General features: G+C 36.0%; 1 protein-coding gene across 2 annotated transcripts in view; it reads left to right on the top strand.

Annotated features, from left to right (window-relative positions):
* LOC113233751 (cytochrome P450 9e2-like) overlaps positions 1-24,561 on the top strand; it is a 100,594-nt gene extending 76,033 nt beyond the window's left edge. The window contains exons 1-9 of one of the 2 annotated variants that reach the window (XM_026468941.1): positions 6,520-6,883; positions 10,178-10,341; positions 16,410-16,526; positions 21,515-21,726; positions 22,990-23,125; positions 23,443-23,535; positions 23,686-23,904; positions 24,009-24,106; positions 24,385-24,561. In XM_026468941.1, the coding sequence (XP_026324726.1) occupies positions 6,675-6,883; positions 10,178-10,341; positions 16,410-16,526; positions 21,515-21,726; positions 22,990-23,125; positions 23,443-23,535; positions 23,686-23,904; positions 24,009-24,106; positions 24,385-24,561 (1,425 nt within the window). In that variant the 5' untranslated portion in view covers positions 6,520-6,674. Of the gene's footprint in view, positions 1-6,519; positions 6,884-10,177; positions 10,342-16,409; positions 16,527-21,514; positions 21,727-22,989; positions 23,126-23,442; positions 23,536-23,685; positions 23,905-24,008; positions 24,107-24,384 lie in introns of those variants that run through there. The other variant, XM_026468940.1, reaches the window with a different exon arrangement.
* Positions 24,562-24,587: the final 26 nt, after the last annotated feature.

The following is a 24,587-nucleotide window of genomic DNA, read 5'->3' as shown; positions in this document are numbered from 1 at the left end:
ATATGCCTTTTTAATAACTGTAAAACTTGCAAAAATAAATAATATAAATAAACAACATTTCATATTTTTATTATTTCGAATCCGACCAGATCGAAGGAATTTTTTCTGAGTGTTCAATCTTTGTATTAATAATTATAACATTTCATATGTTCACATTTTTGTTTTCAGTTTATTATCGGCGTTATAACAGTGTTTATCGGTCTCTGATTCTTTAATTAATGGTCATATTGATAACTTTATAGTTAATTTGCCATACGTGAATTGCCCAGATGATAATTTTGTTAATTGATCACTTTAATGTTGTCATTTGAATTTATAAACCAACGTTCAATTTGTGCTACCTCATCGTCATTCATCAGCCGCTTCTGGATTAACGCAATTGAAATAAAGAGATTTCTATTAAACGACAATTTTAGTTATAAGTTGACAAGTTCCATGTGCCTGTAATTTCACCAACACCCTTCGAAACCGGAACCCAGTAATGTAAGCATTAGGTGCTTAGCTGCGGAAATAAGTAAGGTGGCAGCACTTCCCGAACGGACTGTTTCACAAAGAGCTCTACTGTGATTTATTCAAGAACTTCAATTTAGAGTAAACCTCTTTTTAACCGACTTCAAAAAAGGAGGTTCACAATTCGTCTGTATGTTCTTTTTTTTGTATGTATATTACGCGATAACTCCGGTATTTGTGAACCGATTTTCATGATTTTTTTGTTGGAAAGGGGGTACTTCCATAGTGGTCCCATTTCATTTTGGAGAAAAGCATCCACCTCGAAGGGTGGCTGTTCACGCATGAAGATTCATTTTTATTCATAGCGCCTAACTTTAATTTAAGAGCAATTACTTTAATGGTTGATTATACTATTTCTCCAATTCAAGGCGTTTTTCTCTCAATATACTTTGAGAGTTTCATTGTCTCCAGTGTCAAGTCCTGTATGGTGGCGAACTAGGGGATATTTCAATAAAACTTAGCAAATAGATGTAATTCCACGTACTTTTGAGGTCAGTTTTTGTAGTACTCTGTAGAGATTATTAAAATTGAGTTCACTAATCATATTTATTGATTGCGGAATAGAGTCGTTACAATAACAATATCTTGATCAGGCGAATGAGATCATCGACACATGGGGAACGGCCTCTACTTATATAATCCCAACTATATTATACCTAATTAATTGTTTCTTAAGGAGTTAACACTATCTAGCGATTAGATGGCTCGTCACTACCATAAAGAATGCAGAATAGACCCATATGTATGCGCTTCCCCACAGCACCTTCCTCAGTAATAATAAACGAGCTTCTATTACGAATGATCTTTTACTGTCTCTCCGCGATCTACTTATATACCAAGAAAACATTACTGTTCTATAAGGCATCGGCCTGTTCATCAAAGTCGTTGGTAGTAGAAAAATACTGCCAGTCAACCACACCAATTATATGGTCGTACAATTTAGAAATTTCCTACGCTATAAGTAACTGAGCAAGGGAATTCACTCCAGGCCACTATCCTGGACACAAAGACCAGAACCACATTAGAAGTTCATTTCCCAAATAGATCCTACTCGGAACCTCCTCAAATGACCATGATATTGAAGGCGAGGTGTCTCAATGTGAGCCTACATTTTAGGAAGTGAGGAGTGGATGTCGCCCTTCGCGTCCCGCAATCCGAGCGCTGAAAATTAACATGAGAAAATAGTATATACAGGCGAAGAAAAATTTACACAGTTCCGACGTCGACAGCGGGCGGCGTGTCGTTAAACCGCTGGGCAATTTGCAAAACTTTGCGATAAATGTAAATTTAATCAATTGAAAACCAAAATTTGGCGGATTTGTCAGTAGTACCTAAAGAGAAATATCTTCATATATAATCTCACCTACAAAGTACCAAATAAACCGACCTCAAAAGTCATTTATCCCCTACTTTGCCACCCTTACAGATGGAACATTTTCTTCAAATTTAAATGGGACCACTACTGAGGTACCCTGTAGCAGAAGAACTCCATCTGAAATAGTTCGTCCAGGCAAGTACTGCCTTACCCATTTCTGCCGCCAAACAGTAAGGGTGCTGGTGAAATTACAGGCACATTATTGTCAACTTATGTCTCAGGGTGACGGGCGCAGTGGCAATACCTTTGAGTGGCGCTGCAACTGTTATGGACAGGCGTGTAACTAACCATCAGGCGCTTCTCTTTCCAACAAAAAAGAATCATCGTGTAAATATTAAAAAACATACAAAACAAAGTACAGTGGAATTGAAAACCTCCTCCTTTTTTTGAAGTCGGTTCAAAAATTATATACAAAATGAGATAATTTATTCTTAATTTATTCGTTTTGGACTTTTATTTTGACCTGTTTTCAGGATTTTACATGATCCAATAAAGTACATCCTATCGTGTAACAAATTAGCACATTCTTTAGATAATATCCTTAGGTGTATCTTATATTTTTAATAAGACCATTATTTAATAGTATATACCTAAACCAGTTGATCTAGCATAACAGTTTTTCCCGCTTCCCCTCCGGTGACTCGCTTTAAATCTGTTCACACGTTTCATATTAGCGCAATGAATTTGAATAACCGATTAGAACCGATTATCAAGATTGATAACTAATTATACAATAGAAGTAACGTACAAATGGAAATAAATACGGTGCTTACGCAACATAAGGTCTTTTTTTTGCGTGGAGAAATCCTCCTAGAATACCTCTCCGCCGCTGGGGTAGCGGGAGGTTATGCCGGATTGTTGATATGTGCTCTAGTGGGAAGGATCCGGGATCGACTTTGCGCACCGGAACCCCCCCCCCCAGCACCTAGGAGGAGCTGCGTCCTCCCCCTCCTCTCCTCACGACGAAGCGGACCTCACCGCCCCGTCGTCCTCCTCGCGGCTGCCTAACTTACTTAACGCCGCCGCCAAGCGGGATTGGCCCTTACACTCGGAATCTGACACTTAAATATTAATATCGAAAGTAATAATAATTCATAATCTGTTTGTCATTAAGAAAAATAATGATAATGGGATTTGCGTACTCTTACACTGTACTATATGTAAGAGTACGCAGGTGAAACGGTAAGAGTACGCAATAACTATTTTGACAAGATATTATATATTACTCACACAAATCATACACAAATTCTCCCAAACTCCCGTAACCAGTACAAGCTTCATGCCACTACAGATCGCACCGGGAGCACTCAATCCAGGCCTCACGTATAGGCTCTTTATGAATTTCGTGGCAACCTGGGCACCTCAGTTCCTATCTGGTGATAAGATTTTTTAAAATTTTTGTTGCTTTTTTGGTGTTACTTTTTATAAACTTAAATTTTGACATTTTCTTTGGAGTTTGTTTTGATAGAGCCTCATCTTCTAAAGTCTTTTTAAATGGTGAACCACTCAGGACATTAGATTTACCCCTTTTACGGGAAGATCGTATCAAAAAATTTGCACGTGGTAATGGAACCACATCTGAAAGTGATACGTATGGACATTTGCTCGTAGAAGGCTGTGTAGAATCCACAGGTGGTACGGAAGATACCTCAGACAGACTGATAGTAAATGTTTTAGGCGCACTTGTGGCCGATATTTCAGGCACATTGTCAGCTCTTATTTCAGGTTCTGAAAAATTTTCTTGGAGTAAACTCGGACTCTCGCAAAATGTGTCGCTTGATTGAGAACGGCCAAACTTAGCAAATACTTGAGGCACAGCGACAACCGCATTCAGTACATCTGGACATTTTTATCACCACTTAGTGCTTGAGGTACAGCAGCAGGTACAATCTCTTGAGAGGGACATTCCGAATCACTGTTCCGTGTTTGAGGCAATGTAACAGCTGCAATCGGCTCAGATAGGTATTCCGGTTCATCATTCAGAGTGAGCAAAGACACTTCTTTAGAAGCGCAAGGCAACGGTCTTTCTGTTACTGCACTAGCCAAAAAATCCACCTTTGTGAAGATGTCAGGATTGTAGGGGTGGATTCCTATGATCTGAAATCTCTCAATCGCATGTGTAGGTGTTGCTGCTTTCAGATAGGCATGCGTCAATATAGAAGCATTATAGAATAGCAATACAGAATCTGGTAAATAGACACAGCTCGTCCTGGATGATTACGTAGCCACTTTTTGCATTCCGATGCGTAATAGATTTTAAGGCGGCTAAAAATGCATCGATCAAGAGGCTGAGTTTTGTGGCTACTAAGGGGTGGGATCGTAAAAGCATGAATGTGATTTTCTCGGAACAAGTTTACAGCACCCAAAGTGCAGTGCGAAGTGTGGTTATCCAAAATCAAAAGAAGCGAGTTTTCTTTCGAAGGTTTTGCATGATCCTTAAAACGAGACAACCAATCCAAAAATAAAGTGCTATTGATGTAGCTCGAATCTGATACCATTCCTATGGAAAAAGGTGGAGCTCCATCCAGTAATTCCGATTTCAACAAAAATGAAGGTTGGTGGAACATAATTTCCAGCAGCGTTGACAGCATTTACCAAAGTCACATTAACACTGCGTTCTGCACTGGCACTTTTACTAACTCAGCGTTTCCCCTTCGACAAAATCACCTTTGGAGGTTTATTTGGAACTGTTGAAATACCAGTATTATCCATATTATAAATGACATATCCGCTCACGCGATGCGCTCCTCCTACCGCAAAATGGCGGCTTGGTTTCGCAAATTAGAAAAGCATTCAGTTTAAATACAAGTTTTATAAATAAAAATTATTATTCTGCATTGCTAAATAAATACCCTCCGTACTGCCAATAAAAACATTTCAAATAAAATGCAGTAATACACCGCAAATCCTGCACTTAAAAAGCACTAATGAAATGTTTGATGTACTTGGATAAATATGATAATATTCCGTTTGAGTGGTTCTAACGTTTACCATGAAATTACTCCTTAAAGTATAGTTTATAAACATTTATATTCAGTGTTAACTTAAAAAACGCTACTTACGGTATGTTTTCAATAATTATCGTATTTCTGAAGTTGTTTATTTTTTTTAAATTACAGACCCAGGCATTAAAAACTTTATGGTTTGGTAGAGTAGTTACCGAAATAGCAATTAATATTAGTTCTTTTACTTGTTATAACTTCGATATCCGATAAATCGGCATAAAATCTTCACCGGCACCTCCAGGTGTGGTATGCGTCTACACGCACTACATGCAACCGCATGTACCGCGTGAGCGGTTAAATATATATGTTCGTATTTAGATAAATAGTATGTTAGATTTTATATTTTATATAGAAATTGATACATAATAGCCCTGTCCTCGATACTATTATCCCGCATTCCATCTAAGGGAGAAGGGGGTGACTGAAAACCAGCGCTGCAACTGTCATCAACAGGCGCAGCACCAGCTGAGGCACCTCCTTTTGCCTCCTGTTTATTACGTCATTTAATATAAGTTTATTTGTCATTTAAGTTTTATTTATTATCGTTTTTTGTACAAGTTCTGTTTACATTGGAGGCAATAAAGAGATTTTATTATTATTATTATTATTAAAAATGGCATGAGGTGGAAACTTATACTTATTAAGCAGTTTAGATAAATTGTTGAAATAGCGATCACATTGAGGCTTGTTGAAGCCTATCGCCAGAGCAATATTGGTTGAAGTAGGTCTTCTCAAATGTCGCTTCATGAAGAGCCTCTGATCCAGCCATTTCCTTTTCTTTATTAAAACGATGTTCTAACCCATTTTTCTCGGCAAATATATAGGCGATTTCTCAAATTTTTGCGGTCGTTAACAGAATGTACTCGCGTAACTGTTTCTCCATTTCTATAGAAAATGTTGCAGAGTACCTTCCTAGGTTGGAGGCGGGAGAAGACCATTTCAAACGCTTACGCGGAGTAGCTTCGTGCATCTGAGGTGAACGAGCAACAGATCTGATGCTTACACCACCATCGATCCTTGTTTTGGCGTCATTTAGTACTACAGGAGGACAGAGACTCCTTTCACTACTTCTTTTTCGTCTCGACATTCTGTGAACGAAATTAATCTTATTAGCAAATTTATTTTAAATTTAATTTAGAAAAGCAGTGTAACAGTACGCGCTGACTCTTGCAACACATCGAGTTTAAGGCGTACTCTTGCATATTTTATCAATTTCTGACTAAACCTACCACTAACCCCATCTGTTGCAAGTTTCTAGAAGCGTTCCCGGTTTGACCTCTAGACAAATTTTATGGCGATTCGGTACAAAGTCAGTTTTCAAAAAGTATGCTTATTGGAGTCTCTGTCACAATTTGAAAATGTCAAAAAGTTTTATGAAAACACACAAAAATGTTTAAATTTATGTAGTTTCCAAGTTTTCAATAATTGTCGAATTATTTTTCACAAAACATTCTTTACTTGTTTGCACTACAAAATGACACTGAAGTTAGTCGCGTATTGCAAACAACTTTGCGACAATCTTTATTGCGTACTCTCATCGGATGTGTCTTCGTAGACCAGGCTACCCTAATTGTCCTTTATCTGTCCACCTGATCTGTATAAACATCGAGATTGCACAGACTCATCGTGATTGGTCAATGCCATCCCACGTATCACGATAATAACACGGTTGATTCTATTTAACATCATTGTCTTGTTTTTCAACGTTATTGTCGAAAATAATTTGTAACAAGTCAGTTCAGTCCACTTATTAATAACTGTTGTTTTTATTTTTATTAATCAAAATGATTACAGAAATATTAGTGTTCACATTAACGTTTATTGTCGGGTACTTTTTTTATCTTCATAAATTAGCTACAAACAGGTTTAAACAATGCGACGTGAAATTTGTACCGTGTTGGCCAATATTCGGTAACGTCTTTTACAGTGCTATAATGAAGAAGCACATATTAGAAGACATCAATGCCGTTTATACAGCTTTCCCGAATGAGAAGTGAGTATAATTTCATTAAAAACACTACCAGAGAATAAAAAGTAACGACAAAGGTCTTACCCTAGCTTTATACACTACACCGCGCCTTTGATATTGATGGTCACATTGACGGAAAGGCAACAACGCTCTCAGCGAATTTTGTTAAAGACAATTCTTGACGTTTAAACATTTAATTTTTAATTTATTTATTAGTTAACTGTATGATGGTCGTGATTTGCCATATACAACTGTTTATTCATCTAAATGAGATAAACAGGGTTCTTTCGTTAAAAAACCTTTTTTAAGATTTCGAATTTTCAATATGATGCCATTTCATAACAGATTATTTAAAGATAAGACTTATAAAGAAAAATATTTTAGTGTAGGTAATTAATGGCAGTGTTTGTTCCTATTAATTTACTATGTTGTTTTTTGTTTAAACTACTTATTTGACTTCAACTGATGTAATTTACTGTTGTTTTAGTTTTCAATAAATAATATCATTAGTATGCTTAATTATCGTATTATTTACATAATATAATACATTCGTTTGCTCTTAAAAAGTAATTGTTAAAAAACCGGATAACAAATACCACAAGAAAGTGATGGATAACCCACCCTATCACTTCACGAACACATTTTCGCGTGTTCATACAGCGCCTTACTATACTTAGCAGTAGTAGGTAAATAAGTTTCTACCGTTGTATGGAATGTCCGGGTGTGGCACTACCAAAAATAGACGAGAGCGTATGAGAGGCACGATGCGGGTGAATCAAAACTACAGAGGTTTGTGATTGAAGAAAATCGAACTCCGCCTCTCTCATTGCGTAACAGAATTACACCATACGATTATAATACACTCTATTAAAATTAACTTGCCACAGTGGCCGAACGGTTACCCGGGTTCGATTAACAGCTGGGAGAAATTTGTATGGCCTATATTTATTTCTCTCGTGAGTTTGAGTGTAGTATGTGGTTGTTTATGTGTATGTCCATGGCACCAGTGACACAGGGTTTCCCTAGTAGGGGACTCTTAAAAAAAATGAGCTGCCTTCTCACGTAAAAGATGCAGCAGTCTCAATCGTCTAGGCGAAAATGAATCTACAAACTGTTAACATTTTAGATCGATTATAATAATCAATCGATACGTAAAATAGTCGCAAGTGGCAATTGCATTTAGTCCAGTTTGTTTACCTATCAATGACGTCACGATTTTGAAGTTTACGTGCTGCCGATTGCGCAGAATTTTTTTTAAAATCCTTTCAAAAATTTTTTAGTAAGTAGTAATGAATTTTATGGTCTTGAAAATTTTTATTTAGATGAACATATTTTTGTTGGCAGTATACATAAATTTAATAAAGTTAATGTGAAATATTCATTGATTATTTATTATTAATTATTATTATAGTTAAATAAATTCCCTAGAGTTGAGACTTTCTGAGCGGTTGTTTATATTACAAAAGTAATTAACTAAACGTAAACAAACCGTAACGAAGTGTTTTATGAGGCATTACCTGGTTACTTATTTTAAAAATTGAATGGAAAATGGTTGTACGATAATATTTTCAATAGACAACATTCCATGTACCTATTTAATATAGTACTAAATATATAATATTTAAATAAAGATGCTTAGTAACACGTATCACAACTTTCCTACGGTGAACAACCTAAAATACAGCCCATAATATGCGACCAAATTATTTATTTATTTATTATTACTCTTAGCGATGTAGCAAACGCCATCTACATCCTAGATTTGCCTTTTGATTTAAAATTTTTATAAGAACCCAATTTCGTGCACAATTTAAATGGATGCCCATCCAACGGCGTAAGAGATCTTCATATTTCCCTTCTTTACTTAATTCTATTCTGTCCCTTTACTCCTCAAATTAAGATCGCTATAGTTTCCACTCTTCTACACCCTGCCGTCCCCATAGCTCTCTTGCTCTCTTACTAAACATTACCATTATTTATTTTTTTTAAACTATTCAAGGCATATTTACTTAACGCCCAGCAATCGCCAGCGTAGCTGTTTATGTGTCGAGTTAGCATGTTAGCAGGTTAAGTTATAATTTATTTTTCAGTTAATTGTTATTACTATAATTATGATTGTAAGTTAGTTAAGGGCAATAAATTTAATATTTTATACATTTTGATATATATAATTTGATACAATTTAAAGTTTGGATGAATATAACATACAAAGGAAAAAAAATTGGTAATTTTAATTTTCAATTTGTATATTTGTGACGTCGACTGTGTTCTGTGCCGCACGAATCATCGCCGAATCCACTGAAAATCAGCGTCCAACCACACTTTCAGTGAGACGGCAATAGCTGAGTGGATGACGGTTCAGTGGCTGCACAGCTCACATCCTGTCTCCCTTATCTTTTGTTTCTTCTATTTTTTATGTTTTTGTTTTGTTTGTAAATTGTATGTGTGCTGTGCTTTACATTGAATAAATAATTTCTATTTGTATTTCTATTACCTCTAATTTTTATTCCAACTCTTTTACCGTTTCTGCTATGAAACGGTGGAATTCTCTCCTTGAATCGATTCAGCGTTCCCTTTCTCTTGAATACTTCAAAGATCATTTCCAAGTTTCGTCTTTTTTCCTCTATCCTTTCATTTATTTCCTATACTTTTACTTCATTTTTCTTTTTCCTTTGAGAAATTGGAGTAAGTTAGTGTGAATTGTACGTTAAGTAAAATATTGGATAAGAAATAATAAAACAGAAATTAAGTAAAAGTTATATAATTTCCGTACTGGATTGTTTAATTTTGGTGTAACCTGTAATTCCATAATAGATGTACAGTCCCTTGCAAAATTGGTATAAATCTCATTTTGTTCAAATTTTAACAGTTTAGATAATATAGCAACATCGTTATGAAGAAGACCTCTAATAATACAGCTTGAAAAAGATAGTAGCGTTAATTTTAAATTCCATTTATAAATTAACGACGTATTCTCTGTATTTTATTAAGTATATAAACGTTTATTATTATTATACAGATTTTGTTATGTATTAATAATATTTGTATGGATATTTCTATTTACGTATGTGAGTTTATTAATGTTTATTATGTAGTGTTTTATAATGATATTCCTTGGTTGCACCCTTTTTGCATATCCCAAATTTCTATCTTAAGGTTGCCTGGAAGAAATTGCTACGTAAGGCCGCCTGTTGCACATTACCTTACTATCTTTATACCTAAGTTACTGTATTGTATTTTAACTATAATTTTATGTGCTGTGAAGAATATTTCATTCATTCCGAGTATAGTAATTACCTAAGACATGCTCTCTTTTAGATATGTTGGCTTCATCGAAGCCATCCAGCCGATAATCTTGGTGCGTGACCCTGACCTGATTAAGACTATCACAGTGAAGGACTTCGATCACTTCATGGACCACAAGCAGTTTTTCCCTTCGGACATCGACCCTCTGTTCGGAGGCAGCATACTTATGATGCAAGGTAAACATTAAAATTGTTTTAAATTATGTATAAGTCTTATATAATTTCTTTGATACATAGGTCATGAATGTTAATAATAGCTCCCGTTTCTTTTTTTCTATATATTACATTGCAAAGTTACCTAACTGGGTAACGAAATACTTCCATAGATTTCTCATAGATGGCGCTACGGCTAAAACGTTGAAAACCAAATACAAGGCCCCGACAACAAGCACATGGAAAACTGGTTCGTTCCGTGGCTTAGTTGGTATAGCGTCTTACACGATTTGCTTGCGTCGATTCGAATCCGGCCGACTCGAAGGATTTTTTTCTAAGTATTCGATCTTTGAAACTAGTGCAGTAATTTCACAAAAAATAATAGAATATCTATTCAATACAAATTTTATTACATTGCAAGTCAAAAACCACCGAGTAAGAACACCACCACATAAACAAAAAAAGGAACGCCTGTTACATGGGCCTAAAGTGACACGGTGTAACGATTCTGACCTCCATAATCGTGATCTCACCTTTTTATCATCCTGTTTCATGGTTCCTGGTCACTTATTTTTAAAATTTTGATTAGTTCTCAAATTTCCTTTTCCTTCACGATACTTACTTTAGTTCTTTCCGTCGTCACTCTCACCAAAATTTTTGAAATGACTGGACGTGCCTATAAATGACTAACTACCGCCATTTCGTTATGTTTGAACTTCTCAGAACTGTACAGTTAGTATTATATATTTATAGGAAGTGTTTTATAAAAATTGTACTTTTTATGTCATTTTATTATTTGTTACAACCTTCCTTTTCCTCGTTTTACAGTAAATCTGGTGGACCAAGCCATCTGCATTCTCATTTCTCTAACGCTAAGCTGCAACTGTAGCTCTTCGGGAATATTCAATCGACTTCGTGAATTGTCATATAGATTTCTGTGGCGACTTGGATAGTATGGCAATGGCTTGATCCGAGAGCTATTTGCTCGCCTGACTGCCACATTGATGTACCTACTGCTGGCTTGAAATTACCTCTTACACTGAGCATGTCTTGATGAGGATTTATGTTTATGTTTGTCTTTTGTTATTTTGCTTTAACTGTCCTAAAGGAAAGTTATAATGTCTGAAGAGGCTCGGGTTTTGGAGGATCAACGGACTTAGTTCCTTTCCATACTGATAAATTTACCCAAAAAAAAAAACAAAAAGTAATATATATTTTTGTAAGTAAAAATTAGTCGACTGTCATTTTTTCATTCATTTGTTTTAATTTTCTACTTCTTCTTAAGGTTGTTTTCCACTGGCGAGGCGAAACGAGGCGAGACGGGTATTGAAATTTGTATAACAAATTTTCAATTCTCTTCTAACGTATCTGCGGTAGAAATGAAATATGGACGAGGCGAGAATTGAAATATTATTTGTTGATGTAATATTGAACCATATTGCAGCCTGCATAGAGTATTTATTATACACTATAGCACGATCTCGTTTGAGCTCGCGCGTGCTCGCGATGGCTATTACAATCAATCGCGAGATTATTGCGCACGATTTGAGATTAAAAATAGATTTCATCCGATTTTTCTTCCGTTAACATATTTAATGATAATAATTTACGGGACATGTTACTTCAATCGCGTAGTTATAGCTAGATGAACTAAACAGCACTGAATCTTCACTATCCACACATTTCAATTCTCATCTCTCCTCGCCTCATTACGCGTCGCCGGTGGAAAACTACCATTATTCTTCTAATTTCCTTTGTCGAATGGTTTGCGGTTGATTTCACGTTCTTCTTCTTTCTCTTCTTCTTCGTTTATAGTCAATGTTAAACTGTAACCATTTTTAAATTTTAAGCCGTTTCTGCTTTGTCAAAAATCGTTAACAAAATGCATTTTGTGTAATTTAAATTTGTTTACGAATTATTAATTGATAAAGATTTATAATGACGATATACTCAAACTAATAATTAGCCACAAATTACAATGTAATCTACGAGATAACATGAGTTATTTATAATTTATCAACTATAGGTAAATGTTATGCTTAGATTACAATTTATCATTTCAATTCTTTATAAATGCAACTCATTGTTTACTCAGTTTGAAGAACATAATTTACAACAATTTATATTATTTTATACAAATACCACACAGCAACGGTTTACAGGTCTGACCAATAAGATTTTATAACCAGAAATAAGAGACGAAATGTCATTTAATCTGTTTGAAAACTATTCTGCCATATCATTACTGTGACAACTGCGCTCCGATTGGCCAGCCCGAATTCAAAACAATTGACGGGTGTCGTCAATTGTTTCACTTCAAATCGACCAGTTTAACTTGAACTTTGTTATAATGGACGAAAATTGCAAAATTACACATTTGATTACCTATGAAGTATGATTCCGTTTGTTTTGTAATTAGATGTTTTGCTGTTTTTCCCACACCACCGAATGGAACAGCGCAAATTGTTAGAGATATTATTATTATTTATTAATAATACATTAAATACACAGGTCAGTTATTGGCGCTGTATTATTTCAGTTTTATAATTTGTGATTTCAGAGCAAACGAGACTTGATATTTAAAAGTGATATAAGGCCCATTTACCTCATGAGTTGCCAGGGATAGATGGCCCTTATTTTGTCTCTATTTCTGGTTATATACTCGATGCCCATTGGTCAGATTGATTTGTCAGCTTATGGATAGTTTCGGTTGCTTTGAACAGAATACATAATACCAAAAAAATTTCTCCGCGGTGACATAACTCGGCCCATGGCAACTTCCGAAATCCTTACGAATTAACCACGTACTAATCACCTATCTTTTTCTCGCCAATGAATATGTCTATTCATTGGAGGAAATCCGTTGTTTTCACGATTCCAAAATGAATGAATAGGCAAATTGAAATATACTGAAATAGGATAGAGTAGATTAACAGGTGTAAGAGAGAAAGACAATGAATCACTGTCCCAGCTCTGTCGGTGTTAACGTATCCAAATTAAAAGCGAAAGACTACGCGAAAGTAACATTTTTAAATGGCATGATTATAATATTTTGTTTATATGTTTTGGTAACTGCCTCCGTGGCCGAACGGTTACCATGCCGGACTGCCACGCAGAGGTCCCAGGTTCGATTCCCGGGCCGGGCGAAATATTTGTATGACCTACATTTATTTCTCTCGTGAGTTTGGGTGTAATTTGTGGTTGTCTATGTGTGTGTCCATGGCACCCGCTACACAGGGTTTCCCTAGTGCGGGGCTATGTTGAGTGTGTGCGTTATTATTATAATCCCAGATGAGATTTATGTCTGTCTTTCTATATCTTTCAAACTCGAGAATTCTCTGTACTATCAGCACCAAAGCAAAGAGGACTACCCAGAACACCCAGACCAGAACCAGTTTACAAACATTCATTTTCAAAATTGATCGATGTTTGAGGAATCGAACCCGAGACCTCCTCATGCAAGCCGTTGGGCCACCGAGGTCGTCTGTCGGTCTGTATATCTGTCCGTGTCACCATTGCTTCCTAACGGCTCATCATCAACTTACACGTATCCACTGTTGGACGTAAGACTTGATAACTTTGTTCCGTAGACAAAACTCTTCTAAGTAAACCCCAAATTCCTATGACCCTAATACCCGTAGTGAAAGGAGATACATACATATAGGACAAACGTTTATAAACAATGAAATGTTTAGTGAAATGAGAATGCCGAAGGCTCAATCCACAAGATTTATTGTAAGAGATGATAAAAGAGGAAAAGAAAAGTAGTAACAAATAATAAAATTATATAAACGAGGTACACAATACACAATGCTCACCCCAATATAATTATGATAATTTTAATAGCATCAACGTAAAGTTTGCCTTATACTGAATAAGTCGGTGCTCGCGAGTACGTGTAAATCAAATGAACGTAGACGCTCGTTGCGTTCTCAGTTACCTTTCACAGTGCTTGGTCTAGCGTCTTGTGTCTGTGATTTCGACGTACGGGTCTACCTATAAATCTTTGGCACTGTGAAAGGGAAGACGCCAAGACAAGTGCGCCCGCACATGCCGCCGCGCCCGCGCTTGCACTCTGAATGAACCCATAATAAGGAAATAAAGGTGATTTGTGATTTATGGGCACGTCCTCTGAATCTGAATTGATTGACAATTTTGGTGGGAGTGACGACGGATCAAACATACATAAGAACTTAGAATAATAACGCATAGAAACCTAGTCCGCAAACGCTAAGTGAGGCAAATTGAAGCGCGCTCAATGGGCCTACACGAGCGGGCGGGCCTTCCGTGCTCAAGGTCAACTTGCACCGCGAACAGCTCCGGAATTTTAGCTAAAAATGACGAAATGTGCGGTAAATGAGTGTAAAAATACGTCAGACAAACATAAAATAGATACTAAACATCACATTCCACAAAGAAGTAACGCGTTTCAACTTGTATTTTTATATAAATATTCACTAAAACCGAAAATTAACCTACTACTAAAACTAGCCTACATGAATTTGATTTTTGCCTCACTTGTGACAGTTCGTTTGATATGAAACTATCATTCTATGCGTTATTATTCTAAGCATAAGAATATAAGGGATAAGAAAATTCGGGAACGATTCAAAATTTAAAAAATAAGTAGCCTGGAACTAAAAACGAGGATGATAAAAAGGTGTGATGACGTTAAAGGAGGTCAGTACTATCACAAATGTAACCGATACGAAAGACAAATAAATATATGCGCACAAACAAATAAACGCATTCTAGGTGTAATAAGGCCAAATCTGCAAAATAGCAATTTTTCAGAAGAGATGTTTAAAAGATTACACGAACGAAATTGTTCGATTTCTTTTTACTTAATTTGTTTTGTGTAGTTCTTATTATTTTATCACTTTCATGTGATAAAAAGTATATCTTTTATCGAGGAACTAAAACGAGCCAATATAATACCCGAGAGGGTTAGACACGCGAGCTTTAGTGAGGGTATCTATTACTCCGATAGTTTATATTAGCTTTTTAAAACTTTACTTTTCACTTCGAGACTCTATAACAAAATTACGAATCAAAATTCTGAAATTTTCGCGCTATTTTTTTTTTACAACTAGACACAGATACAACGAACGCACTAACGCTGGAAAATATTATGGCGCCACCTTCTATGAGGAAAAGGCACGGCAGTAAAACCGTGCGTAATATTGGCTGTTTGATTTTGGTCACTCGAAGTTATTAAGAATTAAAAAATAGGTACTTTTTATTCCCAAAGGACGCACTTTACTCCTGCTACGTAAGGCTGTATTGACATACTTTTAGAGCATAAGAAGTTAAAAAACACTTTTGACTTGTAGCTTTATTATAATAAAGTATTCAGAGTGACAGCGGACGCTGGTGCGTTACATGTCCCATGATCACGGTTGACTATATGGGACCTGTAAAGGGCCCGAAACGTTGGTTTGTCTGAAAAAACAAATATACGCGATTTATATAAAAGTTAGGCCTGTCCTTTTATATGGCAGTGAAACGTGGCCCGTACTTGAGCGTCATAAGCAGGAGCTGCGTGTCACGGAAATGAAGATGCTGCGCTGGATGTGTGGAGTTTCACGGAAAGACCGTGTCAGAAACTCCCGCATCCGCGGCAACCTTCATGTCCGTGACATTGCAGATAAACTGCAAGAAAGCCGCCTACGTTGGTACGGCCACATCTTACGGAAACCGGCATGCTACGTGGGAAACAAATGTCTGGCTATGCCACCTCCGCCGGGCCCCGGTAGAAGGGGCAGACCCAAAAAGTGCTGGCTTGACGTCGCCAAGGGTGATATGCGTGCCAATGGTCTCACCACTAAGGATGCCGAAGACCGTGCAAAGTGGAGGAGAAAAAGTAGGAAAGCGGACCCCGGGCTCCGCAGCAACCCTGCTGAGGACGCAACCGGGACAACGCTAAGATGAGAGAGAGAGACGCGATTTATATAAAAATAGATTCATTTCCTAAGTTTTACTCAACTTTTCTCTTAATTTCTCATAAGTAATTACTTTGTATGTTGAAGAAACAGGGACTGATTGGAATCCCGTAAGATTCTTTTTATATTTGTAAGATCTCAATGTTTCAGGTGAAAAATGGCGCGACATGCGAATGACCCTCAGTCCGGCGTTTACTGGCGCCAAGATGCGACACATGATGCCGTTTATGACCGAGATCAGTCAGAATATCATCAAGTACTTGAATGGTAAGCTATTAAACTCTACTTTTTAAAATGTATAAAATTTTCATTGTGTCGCATTGAAGAATTACTGTGCCTAAATAGTATATTTTTTATCGAGGGACTAAAACGAGCCAATACGTATCCGAATGGTTAGGCATCCGAGCATTAGCGGGGTTGTCTATTACTCCGAGGGTTTATATTGGGTTTTAGTCTTGAGGTGAAAACTTTACTTTTCACTTCCATTGCGAGAAAAAAATATTTCAATCGTCTCTGCTCTACAATAAAATCACGAACAATTTTTTTTAAATAAATTGTTACTCATTCAGCCTCTCCACCATACAACCTCTTTAAATATTTAGTATCTCACGAAGCAAAATTCTGAAGTTTTTGCGGTATTTTTTTTCCAACCAGACAAAGATACAACAAACAGCCACGATTAGCTGTCTGTGGCAATCAAGAGCGTTTTTCTTACGATTTAAGTTCTACATCGCGTTACTAAAATGTCACACACGAGCGTCACACAGTCGCGTCAACGCACAAGCACTTTTTTAAATTGAATTTCCAAGCGCAGCGATTTCTTTGAAACTGTAGGTTTATTATAATGTTAAAATATAATTATCTTCTTTTTTTCTTTTTATGATTATTTTTAAGTGTTGTTTTAGTTGTAATTACATTGTTTCACTTATTGAACTTTTACCTTTTGGCACAAACTAGAGCAAATACTGGCTGTTTGAGTCTGTCTAGGTTACTAGAAGTAAATTAAAAAACTAGGGACTTATGCACTTTACTCCCGCTACATAAGGCTATATTGATGTACTTTTAAAGTAAGTTATGTAGTAGTTTTCGGCAAATACAGAAACTGCTAGTGCATTGCATTATTTAGCCCTTATACTTTAAAATACAAGGATGTTTTCTGAAATGTATCCGATACAAACCGTCAAGCGGACTACCTTTCGGCTGTAGTCGGGATTTTGTAACTTTGACTACCGAAGAGTACTACGTATCATGAAATTTGCGTTTCCAAATGTATTGGATAGCTTAGACAATGACAAGGCCATTGATCCCATGCGATAGTATCCAAAAATAAAATTAGACTTTTCAAGTTTTTGAATCGAAATTCGTTTTCGTTAAATCTGACAAATCTGAAGATACTAATCCATCTATTAACGATTGCGGATCGGTACACCTTAGATTAATCAAAACCAACATCGCTTAAATTCTATCTATCATATTTTTTCATGATACCCAGGGACGGGTCGGGTTCAAACTTCAAAAGTTTCAGTGCCACACAGAGCTGTAAATCGCAAAGATTTGTAGGGCACTGCAACTGCGACCGTCACCCTGAGACATAAGTTGACAAGTCCATGTGCCAGTAACTTCACCAGCTCTCTTACCATTCAAAACCGGAACTTTGGCGGCAGAAATATATATTTCCCTGGATGAACTCGTTTACAAGGAGGAGCTCTATTGCTACATTATACTAATTCGGTATCTACACGTGTTAGCAATTGCTGGTCTCTAATTGTGAATTCGTTTATTTTTTATTTTGCAATTAATACTACATTATCGCAGAGGCCGGGACATAAGGAATTGCTGAACGAGTATGTGTTACAAGGACGAGCGCCTATGAGGCTTTGTATTAATACGAGTCAAGCAATCCCCGTTGCCGCCGAGGCATGTATACTATTTTTCTCAAACAATGCGAGGAAATAATAAAAGAATAAAGAGGGGAAGATGTATAACAGAAAAAGTAAAAAAATATTAATTAATATGAAAATAATATGTGACGTGTTAAGACAATTGTTAAAAGAAAATGTTATTGTTTTTCCAGACACATTAAAAGTGGTCTGCTGAACTTCTGATTATGTGTTTTTTAATGTGTATCTAATCTATTACTGTATTTTCGTTATCGCTCTTCTCACTCGCACTCATTTTAACGACCAAAATACAAAAAAGACGAAAAAACAAAAGAATACAAATTTAGTTTATAAGTTACCGCCATTTTCAATTTTTTTAAGTAAGCGATACAGGTAGGTATATTTAATTCTCGCAGCTATGAACACTGGACAGTTGGCTGTATGAGTTTGTCTTTTGCCTGTTTACATAGTTCATTGTTAATAAGTAGGTTAAAAAAATTTTTAAAAGTGGACAGTAATTTACAGTAATTTTGCAAGGTCTATAAATGACCAACTTCCCGAGTCCGTTTTTTGAAACTAATGTAAACATTTCCGAGCATGTTTGAGAAAAATACATTAATGCCACAAAAGCTCGATTTCGGAATTACTGATCGAAAGTAAAGTGACTCATAAAAGAATAATTATAATCTTTTCAAATCATCGAGTATATAACCAGAAATAGAGACGAAATGTCATTTAATTTGTTTGAAAACTATTCTGCCATATTATTACTGTGACAACTGCGCTTCGATTGGCTAGCCCGAGGTCGAAACAATTGACGGGTGTCGTCAATGGGTGTCGTCAACTGTTTCACTTCAAATTGACCAATTAACTTGAGCTTTGCTATAATGGACGAAAATTGCAAAATCACATATTTAATATTTAATTATCGATGAAAAGTGATTCCGTTTGTTTTATAATTAGATGTTTTGCTGTTTTTCCCACACCACCGAGTAGAACAGTACGGCATTGTTAGAGATATTATCTTTATTACAATAAATACAGAATATTTTTTGGAATATACGGAGACGTACACACAGGTCAGTAGTTGGCCTGTCTATATTTCAGTGCAAACGAGAGTTAATATTTATAAAAAGCTTTATCGCCAATGTGTTACCAGGAATATATGACCCTTATTTCGTCACTGTCTCTGGTTATATACTCGACGTTTCAAATTGAACAAATACGCGGTATTTCCTTAGAATATTATTTTTTTCCATCCTCTAAGGGTATTTCTAACCTTTTTTGCAACTTAGTGGGAAAGAAGTATAAATCAAAAACTGAACGACCAAGAAAGTTTAGAATACTCCGTATCATAACAAATTTTCATTCCTACAACCATTAATATTATTTGCTTGTATTTATCAACGTAATTAAAAGTTTACGACACATGATAATATAAACGCATGGAAGTTATTCACAAAATTCAGGATTCCGTAATATTATGCGATAATTATCTTCTGACGAGTTTAATGCTAAAGACGTAGTTTGGTGTACCGTGGGTTTACTCTGTAAGAAATATTATGGAGAACGGCTTCTTGTATTTTCAGTACATAATAATATGTTTTTTGTAGTACATAATAATCAATGAATTCATTTGAACAAATTGAAAACTACGTTTTTTTTATAACATCCAGTGAAGGGACGAACAAGTCGTACACCTGATTGTAAGCTACACGCCTGTACATAACAGGTACAGTGCCACTCAGAGCTTTAAATTGCAAAAGATCTGAGGGGCACTGCCACTGCGCCCGTCACCCTGAGACATAAGTTGACAAGTCCCATATGCCTGTGATTTCACCAAAATTAGATAAAGATGTATGGAAAGACGACATGGCTCTAGATTCCACACAAATTTGATTAAAAGTGTATTCTATTGAAAAGAGCAACCAGTAGAGTTTCTTGCTCGTTCTTCTCAGGGAAGTCGTTGTTGAAATGACGTTTTAAAGTGTAAACTTATTATATAAATGACTCTTTGACTTTGATACAAGTTTAAATTTTAATTGAATTGATTTTCAATAATTTTTATATGTGAATTTACTCCACTAGTTTGTTATAATTATTAATACAAAGATCGAACACTCAGAAAATAATCTTTCGATTCGAACCGACATCTTCTAGCATACCTTGGCAGACGCTATACCAGCGGACCTCACGAACCAGCGGACCTCACGAATTTTTCTAAGTGTCTATTGTCGTGTCTTTTGTATTTGGTTTTTTCAACGACTTTTTAGCCGTAGCGCCATCTATGAGAAATCTTAAGTATTTCGTCACCCAATTGGATAACTTTACAGTTACCAGCCCTGGCTACCGGCTTTCTACTTACTGGTTTTGGTACAAGTTGTTTATCAAAGTTTTTTCATCGTGATATTTACAAGACCAGAGAAAAGCTGCTTAGTTACGTACCTGTGTCATCGTTTACGTAAAATTGATGTGCTATCATTCCAATTCCCGAAATTTACCTGAATAATACAATAGAAATAATTATACCGAAGTATCAATGGCATAATAAACACAATTTTAAGTTTTTCCATTACAAATTATAAAATCTCAAAAACATCAATCCTAATAAAACCATTGTTAATTAGTGAATCAAGTCTCCATGACACCAGTCCGAGTCATCTGTTATCCGCTCACGCGATGTTCTCTTCCTACCGCAAAATGGCAGCTATTTGGTTTCGCAAATTAGAAAAGCATTCAGTTGAAATACAAGTTTTTATAAATAAAAATTATTATTCTGCATTGCTAAATAAATACCCTCCGTACTACCAACAAAAACATCTCAAATAAAATGCAGTAATACACCGCAAATCCTGCACTTAAAAAGCACTAATGAAATTTTTGGTGTACTTGGATAAATATGATAATATTCCGGTTGAGTGGTTCTAACGTTTACCATGAAATTACTCCTTAAGTAATAATCTGAGTACAGAATACTAAAAAACCGACCTCAAAAGTTCGTGGAATTACATCTACTTGCCAAGTTTTATTGAAAGTTTTATTGCTTACCGGAAATTGCGGATTCATCCCCTAGTTCGCCTCTATACGGGATTTAACACAAGACATACTAAAATCGGTGTTCTTTGCTCAAAGTACATTGAGAGAAAAACGCCTTCAATTAGAGCATAGCAAAATCAACCATTAAAATAACCAGTCCTTATAAACTTTAGGCGCTATTTATAAAAATAAGTCCTCATGCGTGAACCTTCCACACTTAGAGGTGGAATATTTTCTTCAAAATGAAATGGTCAAAAAACACAGCCGAATTGACATCCACCTCCTTTTTTGAAGTCGGTTAATAAAAATCAATCTATTCATACAATTTCTGTTTTGCAGAAGATGTCAAAGAGAAGGAAGACGTAGATATTAATGACCTCATCCGTCGGTACACCAACGACGTCATCGCATCGGCCGGTTTCGGCATCGTCGTCGACTCCACCAAGGAAAAAGACAATGACTTCTTTACGCACGGCCAGAGCATTTTCAATTTTCGAATTTGGCAGAGGATTGTGTTCTTTTTTGCCTTCGCGGCGCCAGGTATTATCAAGGTAAGAATAAAAGAATATTCTTGATTTGCCAGTAAACTAAAGCTCAATCGCGTTAAGCATATACTAGCAATTGAAATTGACCAATTATACAGGCTGTATATTGAAAGTGAGACATACTTATAGAGTGCGTTATATTCGTGATTCTAAACCCAAAAAAATAATAAGCCAATGAGCTTAAACATCAACTATTTTTTTGTTTTTTTTATCGACTACTACTTGTGAACAACATTACTTATCTAAATCTATGCACACCACTATTATTGCTCCGACGGACGCAACGGCGAAAACAAAGCACTGTTTGCAGAGACAGTTCACGGGCGACCATGGCTTAGCGAAGACTCGTAAATTATTTGTACTTTCGCTTTATTTTTTGTTCTATCCCATATCCTAATTATATTTTAGTCTATGTTAAGTTGTAACATGATTTACTATGACATGCATGAATACGTCTCACTTTCAAATATACAGCCTGTATAACCATGCACATTTTTAATGAAGTGAATATCCCTTTTAGTATTTTGTAGTACTCTATGTGCATGGTTTAATTGTTATTACGTGCACGTGATTTAACTAATATAAGATGTTTCTAATAACAAAGTTTGACTTGATATAATAAGAGACGTAGACGTAAGTACTGGATAGGTACGTTAAAACTGAGGAAATTTTATGAAACACAAACTGGTCATTTCGATTTTTCGAACCTAGAATATTCGTATAAAAGAGAAAAATGAGGTAGATGCTGCTGTGATATGGAATTGAATGGATACCATAAATTACCAAATAAATAAATTTCTCGATCATCGTAGAGCTCAGCCAGTTCCGTTTTCGCCGTTTTTGCTACTTAGATGTTTAGATCCCGTAGTACTCAGAACCCATATGAAGCTCAACAAATTGTTCGTCGTCTAAAAATGTAAAGGGAAGCGACCTGACGACGAAATGCAAAAACGTTGGATTTAGTTAGGTTTGTTTAAGATCCTAACTAGACCACCAGAAACTACCGTATTATGAAAAACTGACGACTTAAGGAAAAGGATGAAGATATTGATTGACCAATGTATCCGTTTTCAAAAGTCTTCATGACTTTTGAAAACGGGTACAACCCTTAGCAATAAAGAACTCTATCATACAATTAAGCAATACCAAAAGTATAATGCCAAAGTACCAGCATCCCTACGCTTTGCTTTCAGAAATATGGATACCTATGAGTAGAACGAGTTTTATGTACGTACGTGTAGTGGCGATTAATGATGTATTGTTTAACAGAAACTAAGGATCCCGCTATTTCCCAAGAATACCACCACATTTTTCAGGCAGCTCGTGTCATCTACAATAGAATACAGAGAGAAGAACAATATTGAACGTCCTGACATGATCCAGCTGCTGATGGAGGCTTCAAAAGGTTTGTTTCTCCTTGATTGTGTGTGCAATAGCAATACATTAAGTTAAATTATACAAAATAATGGTTCTGATAAGAAGGCTCAGGGTCACCCGAAGGGCAATGAAAAGGTCTATACCTGGACTTACACTACGGGATCGAATCAGTAATGAGGATATCCGTAGGGAAACCAGAGTAACCGACATAGTCCAAAGAATTGCAATACTTAAATGGCAGTGGGCTTATGTTCAGCACTGGACGTCTTTCGGCTGAAATGTAGATCGAAAATAATATGGATATAATTGGTACGTTACGCTTTCTAAAACAATTTCATTTTGCAGGGAAACTGAAAGAAAACTCTAAAGGAAACGAAAAAGATAATGTGGGATTCGCTATAGTAGATGAAGCTCTTAAACCGCAAAGTGTAACTAGAAGTAAGTTAATGTCTTCATTTAAAAATAACCAAGGATATTTTTGTTACAGAACTCCCTTCAAACATTTGTTATAGTCCCAAAAAAAGGTTTCTAGAAACCTTTCTTTACCCTGTGATAATTGCTCTTGTAATGTTCAATTTTTGTTAACAGAATGGACTTTTGATGAGCTAACTGGTCAAGTTTTCGTATTCTTTGTGGCTGGCTTTGAAAGCTCTGGCAGTGCCCTCGTCATGACTATACATGAATTAGCTTTAAACCTGCATGTTCAGGACAAATTGTACCAGGAGATCAAAGAATTCAAAGAGAATAACGATACTTTGACGTACGACAACATCGGTGATTTGAAGTACTTGGACTGCGTTTTGAATGGTACACATTGTTGATTTCACAATATGAATCATTGTAATTGTCAAGATTTTTATTTCAATTTTTGTTGTGGTTTTTTATCTTCTACAATTCATTGTTAATTACAGAAACATTGAGAAAGTGGTCGTCAGCATTAATAATGGACAGATGTTGTACAAAAGCTTATGAACTACCTCCAACTAGGGAAGGAGGCAAGCCGTTTAAAGTAAGTATTCAATGAAGTGGCTTTTTAAAAGATATAAAATTAATGTCCGTCTCATCGTTCGTAGTCAACTATAGTTGGCAGCAAGAATCAACCCTGAAACAAGTTCTGTAAAGCTAAAATGACGTCTCAAGCCCCATTTCAATAATATAGCAAATACCTAAAACAGGTGAAGTATACATGTCAGAATTTTAGTAATTGAAGGTCTATAGTCTCTAATTACTTCAGTGGAAGACAGGCAAAATTGTATGTGTATAAAAACTTTATGATTTCTATTACAGCTGAAACCGGGAGACATAGTCTACAACATGGTGAACACCATCCACATGGACGAGAAGTACTGGCCTGAACCGGAAAAGTTTGACCCTGAAAGGTTCTCTGACGAAAACAAACATAAAATCAAGCCTTTTACCTTTATGCCTTTCGGAATGGGACCTAGGAACTGTATTGGTGAGTAGTGTTCTTTGTCTGAAAATAATTCCTT

Source organism: Hyposmocoma kahamanoa, unplaced genomic scaffold (genome assembly GCF_003589595.1).
Source record: "Hyposmocoma kahamanoa isolate Upper Pololo Valley unplaced genomic scaffold, ASM358959v1 80, whole genome shotgun sequence".
In the NCBI taxonomy this organism is placed as follows: Eukaryota; Metazoa; Arthropoda; class Insecta; order Lepidoptera; family Cosmopterigidae; genus Hyposmocoma; species Hyposmocoma kahamanoa.
Note: the sequence above shows the minus strand (reverse complement) of the source record. Positions and strands in the feature narration are given on the sequence as shown.